Genomic DNA, 21,954 nt, shown 5'->3' with positions numbered 1-21,954 from the left:
TTAGAAATGATTTTCACTTTTTACACACCTTAGATTGACATGGATTCTTAAGAAATTTGGCATGAGTCTGCAACACTGAGAAGTAGCATGGTGTCATACTGATAGAGTTGGTTTTAAAATCATGAGGACCTAGGTTCAAGTTTTACCTCTGAGATTCAGTGGCTGGGTGACCCTGGCCAAGTCACTTAACCATTCAGTGTTCTAGACAACTCTCAAAAGCCGACAGTTGGAGAGGAGTGCTAACTTGCATTAGCAAAGGCAGTTTCCTCCCTGGAAACTCCATATGTCAATGAAATCACAGGTCTAAGACCAAACCCCATAGTTCACCAGGTGAACATCTGGTGCATTAAAAACTTAGGTCCTCTTCATTCTCTTAGGCTTTCTTTTGAATTTGATACTATTGACTCCCCAGTAAAAATATAAGCTTCCCCAGGACAGATACATTCATATTTGTCTTTGTATCAATTGCATCTAATTCAGGACTTTTGTACATAGTTTCTTCAGGACTATGATCTGATCAGTGAGGGTTCCTTATCAACACATGCAACTCTTGTTCATTTCTCCCATGACTTCAAGAGAGGTCCACCCAACATTATGGGAGTGGACTTTCTAAGTGTATAGTCATTGTATAGACTGACATCCCCCACAACACAGGCAGACCCTTTTGGTGAGTATATGTCTCAGAATTATTTTATACTTCTATTAAAATAAATAATTAGAGGGCTGTCAGACAATTTCTATGGTTACATTATTTAGAGTATATGGTGTGATTTTTGACACGTTCATAGGAATGCTTTGTTGGAGGAAAACTTCTAAAGACAACAATTTGCTGTAGAACGCAGCTGCTTTTTATATAGTCAGTAAGTGTAATGGGATATTATCGTCTCTGAATCTTTCCATCAGTTGTGAAATTAAAATTGTTTGTTATAGGAGGCATTTTGTGAAAGCATGCTTGTCCCTTCTCATACCTTATGAAGGATAGCATTATCATGGAAAATATATTAAGATACAGATAAATTTTACAGAATAGGCACATGAGTTGGTAGTTATATTCTTTTGCTTATTTGGAGGTATTAATAAATTTTTATAGTTTTTTGTTTTTGTTTTTCTTTTTGCAACCTTTGATGAACCTTCCCTCTTTTAGATATGTTGAGACAACTATATCTCCATGACATAGTTGTCTTCCTTTCAGCTCACACCTTTCTTTTTGGGCACTTGATTTATTTTGTCTGCCTTTCCCATTTTCATTTTCTTAAGTGCCATTTGTATTTTCTCATGCAGCATTTTGGAGAGATTGTATTCAAGTCCAAATGTGATAGTTTCCAGTGATTGATGGAGATAAGATTTTGTAGTAGAAATCTTCACATATTTTACTGCTTTTCGTCTATTTGTTGTCCTTTAAGTTTCATCCTTAAATATATTCGGGATGATCAAATTTCTTGCAGTATTTTACTAAGCTGTAAAGATGTCCCCTTCTAGTGCTTTTTTCTCCTTTAAGAGATCAAGGCTTCTTATAATCTTGTATCATCAAAATCTTTGCAAGATTTTACAAACAACATATCATAAACCAGTGTTGCCCTTGGTTGCCATGTATTCGTCAAAGAGGTCAGGAATTTCCTGCCTGGCTGACTTCTTCCTTGAAGTAATTGATTTATATCAAATTTTCTTAAGAAATTTGCCTGAGTAAGAAATCTGATTCATAAATAAACCCAACAGAATAAACGGAGATTAATCTTGTCTCTTCTATTCGCCTAACATCTCTCATATGCATTCCTTTCTCTCTACTTACATAACCAGCACCCTAGTATTGATCCTCATCACTTGCGCTATTTCAGTAAGCTTACCACTTCTAATCTATCTTCCACATAGCTGCCAAAGTGAGTTTACTTAGTAAACTCTATGACCTCACGATTAACTCTAGAATCAAACACAAACTTTTCTGGCAGGTATTTAAAGCTGCTTGTAACCTGATCACTCCTTTCCTTTCTATTCTTCTTGAAAATTAATCAATTGATCTGAACATTCAGTATAAATTATCAATGTTGGCCATAGTGATCCATATATATATATATTTTTTTTTCAAGATGATTATTTTGAGAGCTGATAGAGTGGAGAGAAAGAGACTGAGGACAAGGAAATTAGTAAGGAGGTTAGTCTGAACTAAGATGATGACTGTGTGATGTAGAGAAGGGAAACACCTTCCATCCACTCAATGATTCATCCATACTAGTCCTATTGTTCCTTACATAGGATGCACCATCCCCCTGCTTTTCATTAGATGTCTTTTTGACTAGAATATGCTCTCCCTCCTTATCCCTACATCAAAAACTCCCTGGTTTCCTTTACAACAGCTTATATGCCATCTTCTGCAAGAAGGCTTTCCTAGTTCTCAAACTGTAGTGCATTCTCTAAAGTCACCTGATTTTTATCTTGTATATATCTTTATATATTATATTATTATGGTGTTATATATTACATATATTATCTATATAATATACATATCATATATTGCACATACACACACTAATATTCATACATCTTGTCTTTCCTATCAGAATACTCCCTGAGAGTGAATTGTTATTCTTGTTTGTCCTGGTTTTGTTGTCTTGTAGCTTAGCATCAAATAGCTGTTCCCTAAGACTTTGCTTTCCCTTTTCCACCTATTCCTTCATCCGTGCTTATCTCATCCATCCCCATGGCTTCACTTGTCAGATCAGTCCATCTACAAACATTTATTAAGCATCAGTGATATGTCAGTCCCTGTGCTAAGCACTGAGAATACAAAGATCAAATAGTCTCTTGTCTCCAAGGGGCTTACATTCTATTTGATGTCAAGTGATTCCAAAATGCATATATTCTCTACTTTTTGCCCCTTCCAGCACCTAAACTAAATTGAAGTGAATTCATCAACTTAACACCAATAACACAAATTTTCTATTTCTGTTGATAGTATTGCCATATCCCAATCAGGGATCCTCTGTGACTCTCCTCCTCTCCATCCAATTAGTTGGCAAATCCTATCATTTTCGGATCTTTCTTAAAAGCAGCAGTGAAAATATCCCATTTATTAGGCATGCTCTTGCTGCTCCGTGTACTGGAAGTTTGTGCTATTCCTGATGCCTGTCATAATCTAGACTAGATTTGAAAAGGAACTACTCTATTTGAGAACTTATCATGTAATTTTGAGAAATAATTGGCAAAAACTTGTGAGCAAACTTCATTATGTCAACTCACATGACCTTTAATTGATTAAATGTCTGAGCCTCATACCATAAGAAGGCAGTCTATCACATTAGGGGAAAGTAAGTATTATTTTGTTTTAGGTCTTAAAGTCTATTTGTATATTTTGCTTTGACACAATGGATATTTCCCAACAACCACTTCAATAAGTTTCCCTAAAAAGAATTATTTCAAAAGAACAGTTCAGTAAACTGATCCAAAAGTGTAACTGTTATTTGATGGTATTTTTAGCTTTCCACTTATACAGTTTATTCATTGAAGTAAGTAAGGGTGCTTTCACTTTGATAATATGTTAATAACCAAGACAGTATTAGGTCCTAGGAGCACAAGTCTGATTTAAGTATATCCACAGCCCATAATTTCTACAGGTGAATTTTCAGATCACTTCTTTGGGATTATTTTTAATTAATTTGTTGGTTTTTCCCCATCTACATTGTTGAGGCATGTGTATGTGTGTATGTATACAATGTGTGTGTGCACATGTATATATACATACTTATATACAGTATGTATACATATAGCCATGCATACATATGGTGTATTGTGTATGTGTGTATGCGCACATGTGTGTATATGTTGTTTTGCTTGTTCTGCAAGAAAATTCTCCTGGTTTCCAAATTAGTTCCTTCTTCTCTAAGGTTACCTTTTATTTGTCTTGTATGTCTCTTTTATTCTAATTAATTTATTATTTATTTTATTACATATTTATTATATCTATATATCTAATAATATATATTAATAGTATAAATATGTTGTATGTAGATACACCAATATTCACACATGTTGTCTTTCCTATTAAAATGTATCTACTTTCTTTCCAGTTCTTTGCTGCTACTGAACGCCCCCCCCCAATGCTGTTATAAGTATAGTTAGTTATACTAACTAACTATAACTATAATTAGTATATAGGGAACTTAGCAGTGGGATCTCTAATTAAAAGGTAGAGAAATTTTATTCACTCATTTCACATAATTCCCAATTGCTTTTCAGAATGCTTGAACCAATTTGAAGCTCCACCAATATTGCATTAGTGTGAATTCTTTCTATAACTCTTCCAATATTACTGTTCCCCCTTTTTTTATCATTCTTGACAATTTGCTAAGTATGATAAGGTCAAAACTTTAGGGATGTTTTGATTGGTATTTCTTGTGCTATGAATGAATTGGAACATTTTTTTTCACAAGGCTGTTAATATTTTAAAATTATTTTGAGACTGGTTGTTTTATATCTTTTCATTGCTTATCTGTGGGGAAAATGTTGATCATCTTTCTCTTCTTCCTCTATATACTATAGATATCAAGCCATTATCAAAAAACAAAGGTTTTCCCCTCATTTGACCAGTTTATTTCTTATCTTAGTTGCATTGATTCTGTTCACTTGCATTTAATCACAATTATCTTTCTTAACTTGTGTAATTACTTCTCTATATTATTTAAGAATACATTCTATAGCTGTAAAATGCATATACTTTTCTTTTCCAGTTTTGTACAGAATCAGCTTAAATATTTAAGCCACATATACTTTTTTATTTATTATAGTATATGGTATAAGATACTGTTCTAAACCTAATTTCTTCCAGAACGTTTCCACTTTTCTTACTCATTCTTGTCAAACAAAGTTCTTTCCTAAGCAATCTATGATTTAGAATTTATAAAATATTGGGTTATAGAGTTCAGTTATTTCTGATTCTTCCTTGTATATTTTTTTCTACTGATAAACTTTTTTTTAATCTTTTTATCCAGTAACAGATGGATTGGATGATTACTATATATTATAATTGATTATATTATTACAGAGTTTGCGTTCTAGCTATACTATTTCTACTTCATTAATATCTTTATCATTATTGACCTTGATTTTCTAGAACTTCTGTCCTTCTAAATGAATTTTCTCTTGTTTTGCTTAGTTCTGTAAAGTTATCACTTCAGTAGTTTGACCAATACATAGCATTAAAGCTGTGCACTAATTTCAGTAGGTATATTAGTAACTAATAGTTATATTGCTATTTTTATGATATTGGCATAGTCCAGCTCTGAATTTTTCTGTAATTACTTAACTTTTTCCCTTATTTCTTTAACAAGCATTTTATACCTACGCAGAGAATGGAATGAACTTTTGTGGATTAAACCTTGGATATTTTATGTATTTTTCAACAACTCTGAACGTGACTTCTTTTTATGTCTCATCATTGCCTTTCACATACTAGCAATTATTTCTGTGATTGTTTAGGAATTCATTTGAAAATCCCCATTTATATGTGTTTCTTTTGCTTGTGTGCCCAGTATTGATTACTAATTTTGTTGTGTTATGATCTGTAAAAGATGTTCAGTATTTCTTCTTCAAATTTATCTGCAAATTCTCTGTAGTATAAAATGTGATCTCTTTTTGTGAAAGTGCTAAATGAAGCCTAGAAATAAAGAAATTGTCTAACAGTCCCATTCAGAAAATGCTATAAATTATAGCTCTAAATTCTCCAAGTTTATTCAGTTCTGTATTTTCGTTCTTGTTTAGATTTCTGTTAGATTTGCCCATGTCTGAGAATACTGAGTTATTGTCTGTTACTACATATCTTTTTAACTTTAATGCCTGCTAAATTTTCCCTTATAAATTTAGATGTTATGCCATATATTTTTCATATCTGTTCTTTGGTTTTTAAGCTTAATCTAATTTCCTAATTTATCTCTTGATACTGTACTTTTTATATGGTTTTATTCTTTTTTTTTTTAATTATCATGATACATAGTAAATTTAGTTCTAGACTATCATTTTGAATCAATTGAGTCTTTTTTGTCAATTTCGAGTCTGCTTTTAAGATTTTTTTTTGGTATATAAATAACTTTGGGCTTTTAGATTCTTTTCTGTTTTAGTCCATTCACATTTACAATTATAACAGTTAGATTTGTTTTTCCATCTGTGTTTCTAGTGTTCTTTTTTTAGTTTAGTGTTTATTTTAATTTCCTTCCTCTTTTAATGTTAAAAGTACCAGAATTTAAGAATACCTTGAAGGAATAAACTAAATCAATTAACATGTACTTTTAAAAAAATCTTTTAGTAAAAGAAAGTAAGAGAAAGTAGGAAGAAAATATTTTTTATCAGTTGATTCATCTGATCCTTTTAATGATATTTTGTTTAAACTACTTTGATACAACACATTCCCTTGCTCCCCACTCCCATTTGTCAACTCTTTTCTTAGTTCTAGAGCATTGTTTAAATTAATGATTTATTTTTCTTTCTTTTATTTACTTAGTTATTTAATTATTACTTTCTTTCCCTCCTCTCAGTTAAACGTTTAGTTCAAAATATTCCCTCTTTTCCTCCTCTCCAATTTCTTATATTTGTTAGTTTTCTTTGTCTATTAGAAATAATTTTTGTTTTTTGGCTCTGAACTTGACAAAAATGTAACCCTTTGCCCTATAAAAGGATCACATATAAATCACAAACCTCTATCATCTTGGAATCCCCTTTTCCCTAATGTTGTTTTTTTGTTTTTTGTTTGTTTTTTACAGTGGTATGTCTTTTATATAAGTATCCTCCTGGTTTTGTTCACTTCATTTAAAATCATTTCCTATGTTTTTCTTGGTTTCTCTGAATCCATCCCTTTTATAATTTCATAAAGCCCAATATAGTCTATTACCTTCTTTTATTGTAATATATTTAGCCATTCCCCAAATTGATGGATATCTCCATCAATTTTCAGTTCTTTGCTTTAAAAAAAATGCTGCTATAAATTTTTGGTGTGCATATAGGTCCTTTAAATTTTTGTTTGATCTTATCTCGTTGGGGTATGAACCTACTAATATTATTACTGGGCCAAAGAACATATCTTTTTCATCAACTTTTGGATATAGATTTTCTGCAGCTTTTTATTTAAATTTTTACTTTGTTTTCTTCTCTTCATCAATTCTCTTCCATTTTGAAATTCTGAAATTTTGTTCTAATTTTTAATATACCTTTATCTGTTCCTTCTTTATTCTCTTTTGTTTTCCTTTGAGTGAATGCTTCTGAAGTACCATGTATAAGATGATTTCTGATTTCTAAATAATTTTCTTTGGAGATCTTTCATCCCTTTTTTATGTTTTGCACCATTCTTAAGGGAAATAACGTTGATAGAAGCAACAATGCCTCAGGGTTGGAATTACTGGGCACCAAATCACAAAATCTGTTTTTATACCTTTTATTCTTCTGATTATTCTTCTTATCCATGGAGTTAAAAAGGATTCAGAAATCACTTGCAACTCTAGAATACAGTTTTAACTCAGAAACTACATTTATCCATCTTTGGGGGCATTATGGAAATTAGTCCATGATACTTCATTTATGCTCCTCTCAATTTCTATTTCTTTCATTTCTTTCCTTGTGTGAGAGGGTAGATTTTTTTTTTCCCTTTTAATGATCCTTTTTTTAAATGTTTTATTTACTTTATATATCAGGGTTGGGTTTTTCCTTTGCTTTTTTTTTTTTTTTTAATTTTCAGTTCCAAATTCTCTCCCCTCACATTCATTGACAAGGTAAGAAATGTAATACTTATTTTACATATAAAGTCATATACAACTTATTCACATTAGTGGATTAGTTGCAAAAAGAAAAAAGGGGGAAAAAATAGGAATGAGGAAGCAAACAAAATGAAGAAAGAAAAAAATTGCATCACTTTGCACTCAGAGTTCATCAACATCAATTCTCTACTGGAGGTAGATGCCATTTTTTTTTTCTTGAGTCTCTTGGAAATGTCTTGGATCACTGTCATTGATCAGTTAGAAGTAATAAGAATTTCACAATTCTGATTATATTTCTCTAACTGGACAAAACGTTCTCCTTCTTCTACCTACTTCATTTTATATCATCTCTTTTAAGTCTTCCAAGGGTTTTTTCTGAAACCACCCTCTTCATCATTTCTTATAGCACAATAACATTGCATCACAATAATATCCATAATTTGTTTATCCATTCCCCAAGCCATTTCTTCAGTTTCCAAGTCTTTCCCAACACATTCACACAGAGCTGCTATAAATATTTTTATACACATGGGTCTTTTTTCCTTTTTTTATTTCTTTGGTGGTATTACTGAGTCAAAGGTTATACAATTTTACAGCTCTTTGGGCATAGTTCCAGATAGAATGGTTAGATCTGTTCACATATCCACTAACACTGCACAGGTTTACATATTTTTCCATATCTTTAGCATTTGTCATTTTTCTTCATGTTAGCCAATCTGCTTATGGGTGTAAGGTGGTACTTTACAGTTGTTTTAATTTGTACTTCTTTAATTATGAGTTATTTACAGCATAGTTTCATATGGAAAACAGCCTATTCATTATTTTTGATCATTTGTCAAAAATTTTTCCTCAGTTTCCTGCCTTCTTTTTAATTTTGGCTGCAAAAACTTTTTTCGATGAAATAAAAAATATGTTGGGTCATAACTTCTTCCCATAGTGACTACAAATCATTTTTCCATGCTCCTCTAATTTTTTTCTATCACCCTAATGTCTAAATAATGTACCCATTTTTAAAAAAATTGATTGTCTTTATATTTTTTGACCTTTTATTCCTCCAGTATTATTTTTTCATTCTGTCTACAAAATTATTCTTTAGTATTTGTATTAGTATGGCACACAATAAGTAAATAGATTTAGTTAATACTGTCATTTTTATGACATTGGTTCAGCCAAGCCATGAACAATTAACATTTCTTCAGCTATAAATATGTCTTTATTTATGTGAAGAGTGTTTTGTAATTGTATTTATATAGTTTCTCTATGTGTCTTGGCAGAGAAACTCTCAAGTATTTTATAATGTCTACAATTATTTTAAATTTATGTTTTCCTTCTGGGTTTTGTTGGTAATATGAAGAAATGCTTATAATTTATTTAGGTTTATTTTATATCCTGAAAACTTCCTAAAGTTTTTCATTTTCATTGTTTCAACTAACTTTTCTATTGATTTTCTAAGTAAACAATTATGTTATCAGCAAAAAAGTGAGTTTTTTTCTCTATTCCTTCAATCTTTTTTGTTTTTTGCCTTATTTCTATAGCTAGTGTTTCTAGTTCAATATTGCACAGTAATAATGATAATATATTATATATATATATATGTTTTGCCCCTGATCTTATTGGAAAAGCTTCTAATTTATCTTCATCCTAGATGTTTTCTCTGGTTTTAGACAATAGTATTTATAATTTTAAAAGATACATTTATTTCTATGTTTTTAATGGACAGTGTATTTAGTCAAAAAGCCTTTTCTGCATCTATTGATGATCATGGTTTTTTATTGTTTTATTATTGATAATATGCTTACAGTTTTCTTTATATTTGACCAACCTTTCATTCTTGGTATAAATTCAGGTGGGTCTTAGTGTATGATATTTGTAATAGATTGCTATAATTTCCTTGCTAGTATTTAATTTACAATTTTTACATCACTGTTCAGTAGAGAAATTGATATATAGTTTTTTTTCCTCTGTTTCTGCTCTCTTCGATTTGTATCAGAACTATATTTGTGTCTTAGAAGGAATTTGCTAGGGATCCTTTGTCTATTTTTTCAAATAGTTTATATAGTGTTTGAATTAGTTGCTCTTTAGAGTTTTTTCCCCCTTAGGGAGCTCATTTGTACCCTATTCAACTTCTTTTTCTAAGATAAGATTATTTAAATAATCTTATCTGCTCATCTCTTAATATGAGCAATTTATATTTTTGTAAATATATTCATCCATGTTATTTAGATTGTTAATTTTCTTGGCATAAAATTGAACAAAAATAGTTCCTAAGAGTTGCTTTCATTTCATCTTCATTTGTTAATTACCAGTGTAAAAAAATGAAACAGTTAATGATTTTTCTTCTTTCTTTTTAATCAAATTAGCCAACTCTTTATCTGAGGGTTTTTCCCACAAAACTGCTCCTAATGTTATTTTAATTCAGTGATTTTTTTTAAATTTTCAATTTGTTAATCTCTCCTTTGAGGTATTAGAGATATAAAATTTCTCTTTAAGGACTGTTGGCTTAATCCCACAAATTTTGGTATGTTAGGGAGGAGTAGGCTCTTCCAATGTGCCTCTCTAGCTAGCTCCCACATCAGTATCCTCAAACTTCTGTCTTCCTAAGTAGCCCTGAGATTGGGATATAATTGTCTTGTGATGTGTAGCTTTTGTTTGGTGTTTTCTTTTTAATCAAATGGCTATTTGTTTGCTTGTATTTCCACAAAACTAACTCTTAATTTTATTCATTAGTCCCATGATTTTTTTACCTGTCAATTTGTTTATCTCTCCTTTGAGGTAAGCATTCAGAAATATAAATTTTTACCCTAAGGACTTTGTTAGCTGAATCCCACAAATTTATAGAAATTTTGTGGTTTCAAAGTTATGACTTTTCACTCCATCTTGATTTCCCCCACCTGTTTTTTTTTTAATGACTAATAAACACAGGGTAATATATTCCATTATTAATTATTTCCTTGAAATTAAACTTATTTTATCCATTTTGTGCCAATGTTTGTTAAAAAGAACATTCTTGGGGAGGGAGGGACTGCAAACTTCTCATTTTGAGTTGCAGCTTGAACTGCTTTGCTTTTTCAAATCCTCATTATCTTCTGTAGTATCTAGTACACATGAAATAGTGTTATATTTTCACATATAGGAAAAGGAAATCTGAATTCCTCTTGGTCACTTGCAGAATTTCCCTATTATTAGAATTGTTAAATTTAACCAACATATCTTGAGGTTTGGAGGATTTTTATTTAGGAAGCTATCTAGATTCTTTCAATAGTTACTTTGTTTCTTGTAGTATTTCGGTTCATTGCATTTGTCATGTTCTTCTAGGGAATATGGGATCCTTAAATTGTTCTATAAGAGATCACATTTTTAAAAGAGAGAGAGAGAGGAAATTGCCTTTTGTTTTTCTTCCAGGAGATATCACTACTTTAGTATTGACTTTGGCAGGACTGTGAAGGCTAGACAGTGAAGGGTGCTGAGTGAATCTTAAAAGAATTAGTTATTTTCCATTGTTGCTTAACAAGGATTTTATATTGTTGGGGTTTTCTCTTTTTTGTCCTCTATTAATTCAGCTGCAATGCTATATTTTTTTTTCTTGTAAAATTTTCTCTTATTTGGGGGTTTAAGAATTTGGCAATAATATTCCTATGTTTTCTGCCAAGGATCTCTTTGAGGTGGTAATTTTTAGGATTTTTTCCATTTCTACTTTCCCCTCATTCTATCACTCAAGGACAATTTTCTTGAATTATTCTTTGCATTATTGTGTCAAAGTTCCTTTTTGGTCACAGCTTTCAGATAGTTTCCGTTATTCTTGTACTTCCTCTTCTTGAACTGTTCTCCATCTCTGTTTTTTTTTTTTCTTATGTTTCAAATTCTGTTCTTTTTTTTTTTCATTCTTTATTCTGTTTTGTTATTTCTTGGTCTCTCCTATATGCTCAATTCTAATTTTCAGAGAATTATTTTCATCTTCAAGATTCTCTATCTCCTTTACTAATTGGTTAACTTTTTCAGAATCTTCTTATTTTTCTTGGATAGTTTGTTTTGTTTTTTTAAGTTTTTCTTCATTGTCTCTCATTTGATTTTTTTAAAAAATTCTTTGAGTTCTTCTATAAATTCTCTCTGGGCAGGGAACCATTTCACATTATTCCATCAGGTAGAAGCAGTTTTTTGTTTTTTACTTCAGTGTCCTTCTCTTAAGATGAACTCCAATCGTCCCTGTTCCCATAGTTTCTCTGATGGGGTTCTTTCTTCTTTCTTTCTTTCTTTTTTTTTTTTTTTTAATATGTATTAGTGTAAGCACTTCTAATTGTGAAGAGCTCTGGCTTCATTTCAGCAAGCTCCCTTGATCTGGATTGAACCCCAAACCAAGAGGCCCCTCCCCCTCCTATAAGTACCTGCAGACAGCAGCCCCTGCCCCACTGCTTCTAAGCTCAGGGATATACTGATTTCTTCTCGCCCAGGGCCGGGTCTCTGCAGCACAGCTGGGCCTGGTGTTCCTGATTAATCGAGATTCCCTCAGTCTTCCCAGATCTAGACCCCAACTCCATAAACTGTCCTAGTGGGGAAAGTCTTTGTGCTTCCTGCCAACGCTCCAGCCAAACCCAGCTCCCCTGAGGGTTCCCCAGTTGATGTTTCTGAGACCGGAGCTTCACACTGCTTAATTCTAGGCCACCATCTTTCTTTGAGTCTCCTGGCTTGTGCCAGGAGGACCCCTGTTCTGCCCCAGGTCTTCCTAATTTTTCACCAGTCTATGTAAGCCTTGAGGCGCAAATTTGTTCTGTTTGTCGGAGAAATCTGGAGAACTTGCAATTTACTGACCTCCTACTCCAACATCTTCTCAGGATCCTCTCCCAGTATTGTATTTTATTTGGTAGATAATGCTTCTTTGGTTTGTGTGTGCATTTTAAAACTTAGCAAGGAGTAGGGAGAGTATCTAGTTTGCCAACTCTTTGGTCCCACAATCCCAATGATTGTCTTAATGTCATTTCATCCTTGTGTTAAACATAGTTGGCAAGTTTCTAAAAGAAAGCTATGTCCTAAATGTAGCTTCTTCACTGATGGCAGTCAGGTTTATTATAGCCTGATTTGAATATGTTGCTAAGAAATATCATAGCAGCTTTATCTTTCCATATCTCTTCATCATCTCCATTAGTAAATAACATTCTTTCTTGCATTTTCCCCCTTAACTTTTGGGAAGAAGAGAGACCTCAAGTTTGCCTCCTAAAACATATTGTTTTTTTAGTTTAGTCAATTTTTGATCCTGTCTGATTCATCATGGCTCCAGTTGGGGTTTTCTTGGCAAAGATACTGGAGTGGTTGGCCATTTCCTTCTCATTTTACAGATGAGGAAACTGAGGTAAATAGGATGAAGTGACTGGCCTAGGATGACACAGATCGTGAGTATCAGAGACTAGATTTAAATTCAGGAAGATGAGTCTTCCTGAATCCTAGACAGGGGCTCTATGCATTGTGCCATCTAGCTGCCCTACTGAAATGCATGCTTACAAACAAAAGCTAGACAGGCTTGCAATTTTAGCAACAGGTCCCAATAAAATGACATTCAGGCCTTGGTTGTTAAGGAGAGAATCTGGAAGAGTAACCAACACTGAAAATAAAGTTTTAGGCTTTTGTAAGACTTAGATTTTCCTTGGTTCATTAGTACCAAGAAGCAAACTCCAGCCCAAAAGACAAATTTCATATGAAATTTCATATGAGATTATGAATTAAAAACTCTCTAATTATTGCAAGTCGTTTTCAAATGTTCAGAATGCTATTTGTAGACTAATGGGAGTTAATAATATTAGGCCATATCTAGCTAAATAAGAATATTAGAACTATTTTAAAAATTCTTCCAAACCCTCCAAAATAAATTTGGCAAAATTTCTAATCTTTTAAAAATAAGTTGTCCTCATAGCTTTTCCTTTCCCCACCCCTGATTCATCTTACCCAAAGAATCAATCCTAATTATGCACAGATTTTGGGAACAGCAAATCATTTCAGAGAAATTAGTACAACACAGCAAACATTTGTGGCCAGACTTCCGTGAGGTGGTTTTAATAAGGTCTGACGCTCCGCCATCCTCTGAATCACGGAGCCTTCACCCTGGACTCGGAGTGTCTGGCGGCCTCCCACCCAGGTACAGCACAGAAGGCAGGACCCCGTGGCCCCTGCTTCTCATTTGAGCTCGAGCGTGTCTTCAGCAAAGCAGCAGACCCAGACGGGAGGGTGGGGGACGCCAGCTGTGCACGGCCATCGGGAGCAATGATTCAATGAGGTGCAGTGGGGGAAATGTCCTAATTAGAGCCTCGACGCTCTCGTTTGTTAGAACATCCAAAGAGCCGCAGCTCTCCACTGTGACCTTGCCCGGGCTCTCCTGACTTAGCACCAGCTGTCGCCCGTCAGTCTGGGAGAACTCATGCGTGGGGCTGAGCCTGACTTTGCCTTAGATCCAAGCAGATGCATTCTGTAGAGCTGGAAGACAGAAATCTCCATTTATTTTCAAATCTTTCTATGATGTCTAATGATACTGTATCATTGCTGATTATAATTAGTGCTCCTGTTTGCCTTCTCAAATTGGGATCTGCCTGTAAAGGACTGCGGAAATCAATGCTGTTGCTTCAGACTTCCCCCCCGCCCTCCATTTGTCTCATGGCACTGAAGGCATCCAGGTGGCAGGAAGATGGGGTGAGGGTTTGGGTTGGGGGCACCAGAACCATCTGCCTCAGCTCCTTGCTTACTACAATACATGATGATTTGAAATTTTAAAATCTGAAGAGTGGCCAAAGGAGACCCATTTTAAGTTGTCAGGAAATGTAAGAGGTGAAAGAAAATGAATTAAACTTTCAACGGAAGTCAAATGGGGACAAGGTTTGGTACCATGAAGCACTGAAGGAAAATTCTGAACAAGGGCCAGGGGAAAGCGTTAGTTTGCATTAGGTAGTGCTGAGCATTTACTGAAGTGTGAGTTTTAACTTCTTTGATTTCTTTAATGCATCTAAGAATTTTTAAACCCATAAGCTTTTTATTAAGCACATGAAATGTGCCATGGTTATACATACAAAAGTGAGAATCCTTGTCTTTGGGAAACTTACCTTCAACTGGAGGGATAAAGCCTGGAATAGGGGTTGAGATTTAGAGCTGGCAGTGGCTTCAAAGGCCCAGAAAAAAATGCACAGCAAAGCTGGGATTTGGACCCGTGTTCTCAGACTTAAAATCAAATTTTTTTTTCATTATTTCACATGTGGTACTGTTTATATTGTAAACAACTGTTTATGGATATGTAAATGTGGGGTATCTACTAAATAAATTTAAAATGATTTTAGTGGAGGTGGGGCTGAAGCAAAGCATCTCTAAGGGACCAAGAAATGAAGGAGGAACAACAGGGAGACCAGTTGGGCTAGATTGTAGTCTGTGAGATGATAATGGCTCAAAGTATATATAATAAACCTGAAAAGGTGTGCTGGAACCAAAATGTGAAAGACTTTAATTGCCAGAGATGTATGTCTTTTGTCCTAGAGGCAATGGAAAAGCTATGGGATTAGACGGTGCTTGGGGAATGTCAATCCAGCAGCTGTTTGGAAGAAGGATTAGAAAAGGAAGACATTGACTGTAGGGGAACACATGAGGAGGCCTCTATTGCAGTAATCTGGATTTAGGGCAGTTGTGGTATAAAGGGAGAGAAGGGAATGATTGAAAGAGAAAAATATCTCAATAGAAATCTTATTTAAGTAAAACAAAATTCAAATAAAAATAAAAGAATAAGTCAAACCATAATTACCATCAAACAAGTGGCATATTAAACAGGATCCCTCAGAAGATGTGCGACTCTAGACAAGTAACTGAATTTCCTTTCACCTCAAGCAACAGTATTAGATATAATAGTGAAGCCTGAGGAAATATACTGTACCCCAAAGTGCTTTGTGAGTAGTGGTGGTAGAGACCACTTAAGAAATAGCTCCCAACTTATATAATGCAACTTTCTATGCAAGGAGAGTGCAGATGTTAGCCTCATTTTACAGAAGTAGAAACTAAAGTGGTGATTTACCATGGGAATGTGAGCAGAGGCTTTTTGGTTTCTGAGTTCTACCTTATTCTTCCACTTTTACCCAAGTGACAGCAATAGGGTTATCTTGGAGGATAAGTAAGAACAGCTCTGGTAATGAGGAGGAGGATTCCTAATCTGTATCCACTGACACAGCTGATTCCACGATGGGATTCTTGGTTACTTAAGTCCTTTGGTGAGACCCAAAGAGTAAGAGAATTCTCAGACTTGGTGACGTCTTTTTAGAGCCAAGTAGAGAACAAGTTAAACTTTGTATTTTCTGTTGTCTATACTAGTAGTGTTAAATAGAAACTGCAAAGTGGCCCTGCAAGCCACTTATTTACTTAAGAAACCACAATTTAACATTGTCTATGCTGTATTATATATTTATTTCTGTTGTGAAACATTTCCCAGTGACATTTGAATCTTGTTTAGATTTCATCCGCATTAGTAGGACATGTATTTTGAGTTAAAATTCCCCATAACATTGATGGATTTGTGATGAGCCATTCATAAACAACTCAGCACAGATCTAGAGATAGTCCACTGAAGTTACAGGGATACTCTTTACTAGGCATGTCTAACTCAGAACTGAAACCTTCAAAATTGGGCCTTTTTTAGAACTATGCTTTGAATTTTTTCCCATTGTCCAAGAAATTTGCTGTCAAATTTAAAGGAAAAAAAGGCCAATAAATACTGAGACCCAAATATTACAAATAAGATATAAACTACCTTGGGGAAACCATTTGCTTTATCAGTGAATAGGCTTTGAAAATTACAAAGTTCTTTTTCAGCCAAAGTGTGATTTCCCAGTACTTGAGGAAGTTATTTCACTTCATCAAAAAAATGTCACTTTAAAATTTTGAGGGTTTTTTCCCACTATTCAGTTTCATCTTATTTTGTAATTCTTCTAGAATTATGAATGATCTTTTTTTTTTGCATTTAAATTGCACATCAACAACTAGGTAATGCAGAGGATACCTGGAATCAGAAGACCCAAGTTCAGATGTGTGCTCAGATAATTACTAGCTGTGTGACACTTAAATTGTTTGCATCATTATATTCCACAAATGTAAAAAGGGATAATAGCATTTACCAGTTAGGTGAGGATTAAATGATATAATTTTGCTTATAAGTGTTATTAGCACAGTGTCTAGCACATAGTGAGTGCTTTATTTAATGCTCGCCACCACCACTTTCATTAGATATGAACTCGAGGTCAAGATCACTGTCTGTTTCTTTCATATTTGGTACTTGAATTAGGTTAATGATTTCCCCTACTACCACCATTAGTCTTGGTTATTAACACTATTACGTACTTGTCCCTTCAGACCTAACCAATTTTACCCAATTATCCATAATAAGCACTGGTACAAAAATTACCTAGAAGCTGTTTCCTCTCTAGACTATCTGAACATTATAAGTTTGTTCTCTATGCAGCCCCTTTGGGCTGCTTTGTAAATTCCCTGGATTCTACAGAACACAATTTCAGAAACAATGAATTAGATGATCTCTGAAGTGCTTTTCCAAATTGACTCTGATGAGTATGAAACATAAAATGTTGCATTTGAAGAGGTACAGGTTAGTCAATAGACCTCTTGAGAAATCATAGAGATGGAATTAAAATTGGTCATTTGTATTGGGAGAACAAGGTCATGTTTGTCATAATATTGGGGCAACAGTATTTAAACAACTGGTTTTTTGATCATTTTGTCTTTTTAAAATAAGCTCAGTAAAGGAACAGAGGAGGCTTATTGAACTTTCTTGGCACATAACTGAGTATTATGCATGTGGAAAGATAATTAATGACAAATGATTACCCCTTTCTGATTGACAGATTCTTGATTCAGGATTTGACCCTTCTTATTAACGCTGCTACCTGATGATATAAATCATTTTCTTTGTACCTTGAAGGTCCAAAGGCCAAATTACTGAATTGTACGTAGTAGTGAAAATATGGGAGAACTGGAAGGGTAGTGCTATTTGGTGCTAAATTCTTCCTAGAAGTTGTTTTTATGTTTTATTGCTTTTTATAGGACTTCTTGAGAGGTGGGAGGGAAAAACAAAACAAAAAAACTAATCCAAAAGTTCTTCTTAGACACTAGGAGCATAGAGGAGTAATGGAATTTTGAAGCTGTAAGAAAGAAATATATCCTGAATGGTTCATTAGCAAAAAAGCCAGTTAGTGGGGAACCCAAAACTAATGAAGTTCTTAACAGCCAGAAGACTGTCATTGTCACTTTAGTATGTCTTCTAACAGAAATGTTAATTCTTAGGGTTTTGCCCATTGAAGACATGATTGCCAAGTTGAAAACAGATCAGTTTCTGCCCCTACTACTTTCCTTTGTAACACTGGAACCATTACTTCTGAAACGCACAGATCTGAGTTTAAATGAAATCATTTCCTGTGAATCAACTCTTAAGCAAAAAAAAAAAAAAAAAAAAAAAAAAAAATGTGATACCCCTAGCACATATCTGCATTCATAAAATCATGAACTTAAAGCTAGAAGAAACCTTATAGATTGTTAAATCAACACCAATATCTTTTAAATAGGGAAACTAAGGCTCCCAGGGTGGCCCAAGCTTAAAAATGAATCTATGTCCAAGACCAAATCCATGCCTTAGTTTGAAAACTCTACAGTACAAAAAGCTTGGAGCCATAGATGTTTTAAAGAGTACTTTTGCCAGAAAATTTAACAGAATAAGACTTTGATAGAAGTCTCATCATAGCATATGAGAACACCATATCCCATTGAAACGGAGACCAATTATATTTCATTGATGCTAGACTCAAGTAAAGTGATCCTTGCAAGCAGCCTATTGACTGAGAAAAATCATCAATTTACTATTATCTTGGATTGTATTTTTATGTTGTTCAGAAAAACGGCAATTTGAATTCAGAGTCTGTAACAACTGTGTGACGACTTTATAAATCTGTATTTCAATTAATCATGCTCTACCTTGTGGCTGCCTCCACCCCTTCCTCCATCCAAGGACAACTGGTAAAATTTAATCAGGCAGAATTATGTAATTTCCTTAAAAAAAAATAAAAATAAAAATCCCTGGATGTCTGCATTTTACCTTGAAATAAAGCTCACTTCCTTTTCCCCTCTGTCTCTGTGTTGTAGCTGGTGAGTGACTTGTTGGAATTCTGCTTCTATACCTTCCGAGAGTCCCAGGCCCTGAAAGTGGAGTTCCCAGCGATGCTGGTGGAGATCATCAGTGACCAGCTACCAAAGGTGGAATCCGGGAATGCCAAGCCCCTGTACTTCCACAGGAAGTGATGGAAAATGTCTTAATGGAAGAACTTTGCCTTAAGTTTCCCCGTGTTATTCCACACCCATGAAGGACCCAAGAAATCACATTTTTAACATGAGATGATTCACAGTTCAGCAGTTTTTCAAGTTTAAAATCACATCAAGGGTTTGGGGACTGGAAAGCAGTTCGACATGGATTTGGCAAGAACTGGATGATTTAAGAGCTCTTCTCCTTACCCTCAGTGCTTAGAAATTGATCCCGTTCCTCTGGATGAAAAGCCATATCTAGTCAATAACTCTTTGATTTTGATATTTTAACAGATGGAAGTTTTCAATATGCCATGTAGTTTCTGGTATTGTTTGCTTGTTGTAAAAGGGTTCAAGGACTAATGAACTTTTTAAAGCTTACCCTTGGTTTGCACATAAAACGTACAGTCAAATATGGGGCATTAATATTCTTTTCTTATTTAAAAAAAAAACAAAAAAGAGAAAAAATATATACAGACTCCTCTTGTGTAATAATGGAACATTTGGTGTGGAATAATCACCTCCCCGCCTGGGGCATTTGTTCTCCCATGTTATCCTCCATCACCAGTGGACACACCCTTGGGTGTCCATTTATTATTTAATTAAATGGATAAGATGTTAAAACAAATGCTTCAGTTTCAATTTATATTATCTATTGTGCTGGCTTTACAAATAATTTTTCGCAGTCTTTTGCTGTACTGTACATTACTGTATGTATAAATTGTGAAGGACCTGAAATAAGGTGTAAGGAACTTTTGTAAATGAGACACATACAAAAAAAAATCTTTAATGGTTAATAGGATGAATGGGAAAGTATTTTTGAAAGAATTCTATTTTGCTGGAGACTATTTAAGTACTATCTTTGTCTAAACAAACAAGGTAATTTTTTTTTTTTTTTTTTTTTTGTAAAGTGAAATGTTCTGCATGCCTAATGAAGCGTTTACAGTGTATTTAAGAAAGGGAAAGCTGTGCCTTTTTTTAGCATCATAGAAGATTTACCATTTTACAGTGTCTGTTGTAAATAACCACACAAAGTTTTTCAGTTGTCTTTAAGCCTTTCTATTCTTCTGTATTCCGTTTCCCCTTTTGTCTGCCACTTACAAGTACCTGTGAGCTGAGTACACTTAAGGACTCCGGCTTCCACCTTCCCCAAGGAGCGTTGTTGAGTTGTGTTTACAGCATCATGAAGGTTTCATTTAACAAGACACAACAAACAGGTGGTTCAGGAGCCTTGACAGCTTTAGGGCTGCAGGGAGACTCTGCCTCTTCTCTTGTCCACAAACACAAGTAAGTCATATGCTATTGGGACTAAGGGGGAGGAGGAGGGGGAATGGTTTAAAGGTTGCTTTCCACCTGTTTTATGCTTCTTTCTTTGGGAGAAAATGCGAGCAACCTCTTACCGGTTTCTATTCCTGATGTAGGGGAAGGTCAAGGGAACATAGATTCTGGGAGGGCAGATCTCTCCAATTGAAATGGGCAGATTATTGGTGGGGTTGACATCTTCAAAATAAGCTTTTTATAATGAAAACCGCAGCTCCTACCAACAAATGAGAACACCGAAAGTTCAACTCAATTCATCTGGTTCAGGCTCAGGTCTCTGGGAAGCCTGGAAGCATAAATGAGCATGTTTGGGGGCAGAGCTAACAGTCTGATTTCACAAGATAAACTGCTGAGAGTAGAGGCCCAAGGAACCTTTCTGAGAGTAATGATTAACATAAGTACTCAATTACTCATGGAAATCACATCCATTTCCCCAAACTCTCCATCCCCGAGAATGCAGCATTCCCTCCTCGCCGCCCTGTCCACCTAATGGGAGCCCATTCACCCACGGCCACATGACCCTGGTCTTTCTCAATGACACCGGCCTTATGTTATGGTAAACGTAGGAAAGCTGTACTCAAGAGGGAAAGGGGTCTGGTCTTCTTACATACTTTGCAACTTCAGGAATTTAATTTAATCAACAGATCTTTAACTACAAACTGACTTGCACAGCAATACGAAAGCTACGGTGGAAGGTGATAAATACACAGCATGCAGACTGGGGGTTTCTGGAACAGAAATGGAGACAATTGCCGCTTTTTAGTTCAGACTTAATTTTTACAGAATTGGAATTTCAACTTAACGAGGTTTGGGATGAATACGGTCTGCATCAGCTTTTTGTATTAACAAAGTTACTGGCTTTTTCTGTCTCCAGGTAACTTTGCTTGATTAAACAGCAAAGCCATATTCTAAACTCACTGTTGAATGCTTGTCCCAGTCCAAATTGTCTGTTTGCTCTTATTTTTGTACCATATTGCTCTTAAAAATCTTGGTTTGGTACAATTCATAATTCACTGAAACTTCTTCATAGAATTAAAAAAAACACACTAAATTAGTTTGAAAAAAGCAATTTATATCTTTATGCAAAAACGTATGTCTGTCTTTGCAAACGACTGTAAGCAGATTACAATAAATCCTTTACTTTAATCATCTGTTGTTTTGAAAGAGTTTATTTGGATGTCTGTGGAAACACACAAATCTACCATCCAGCAGAACTTCTACTGTCAGATATTCTGCATTATGCCCAAGTTGCACTAGACCATGTGTCTTCTATTTTAGGAAGCTGCCATCTTCCCAGCAGAACGACGTGGCTGTAACACATTCACTTACCTTAACTGTGCTTTTGGGGTCCCACAGTGCCATCTCTGAGTTCCCCACAATGCTTTCAACCAAAGCCTCTTGTGACTATCCAGGACTGTGTCTCTTAAGCTGGATCCTCTTCAAAACCTTCCCCTTCAACTTCTTCTGTCCAATTGGACAAGGAAATATTTCAAATACAACAGACAAATTAAAAGAGGGAAGAAACTGGCATTTTCCCCTACAAATTAATAAATATCGTGTAGTTCAATGAGAATTGCATCAGCCATGT

The 21,954-nt window shown here is 34.5% G+C and overlaps 1 protein-coding gene across 10 annotated transcripts in view; it reads left to right on the top strand.

The window, feature by feature from the left end:
- NR3C2 (nuclear receptor subfamily 3 group C member 2) overlaps positions 1-21,515 on the top strand; it is a 358,516-nt gene extending 337,001 nt beyond the window's left edge. For 9 of the 10 annotated variants that reach the window (XM_031942985.1, XM_023505949.2, XM_031942992.1 and 6 more), the window contains exon 9: positions 18,891-21,515. In XM_031942985.1, the coding sequence (XP_031798845.1) occupies positions 18,891-19,046 (156 nt within the window). In that variant the 3' untranslated portion in view covers positions 19,047-21,515. The remainder of the gene's footprint in view (positions 1-18,890) is intronic. The other variant, XR_004230317.1, reaches the window with a different exon arrangement.
- Positions 21,516-21,954: the final 439 nt, after the last annotated feature.

This window comes from Sarcophilus harrisii, chromosome 6, assembly GCF_902635505.1.
Source record: "Sarcophilus harrisii chromosome 6, mSarHar1.11, whole genome shotgun sequence".
Classification (NCBI taxonomy): Eukaryota; Metazoa; Chordata; class Mammalia; order Dasyuromorphia; family Dasyuridae; genus Sarcophilus; species Sarcophilus harrisii.
This window is presented reverse-complemented; position numbering and strand designations above follow the sequence as displayed.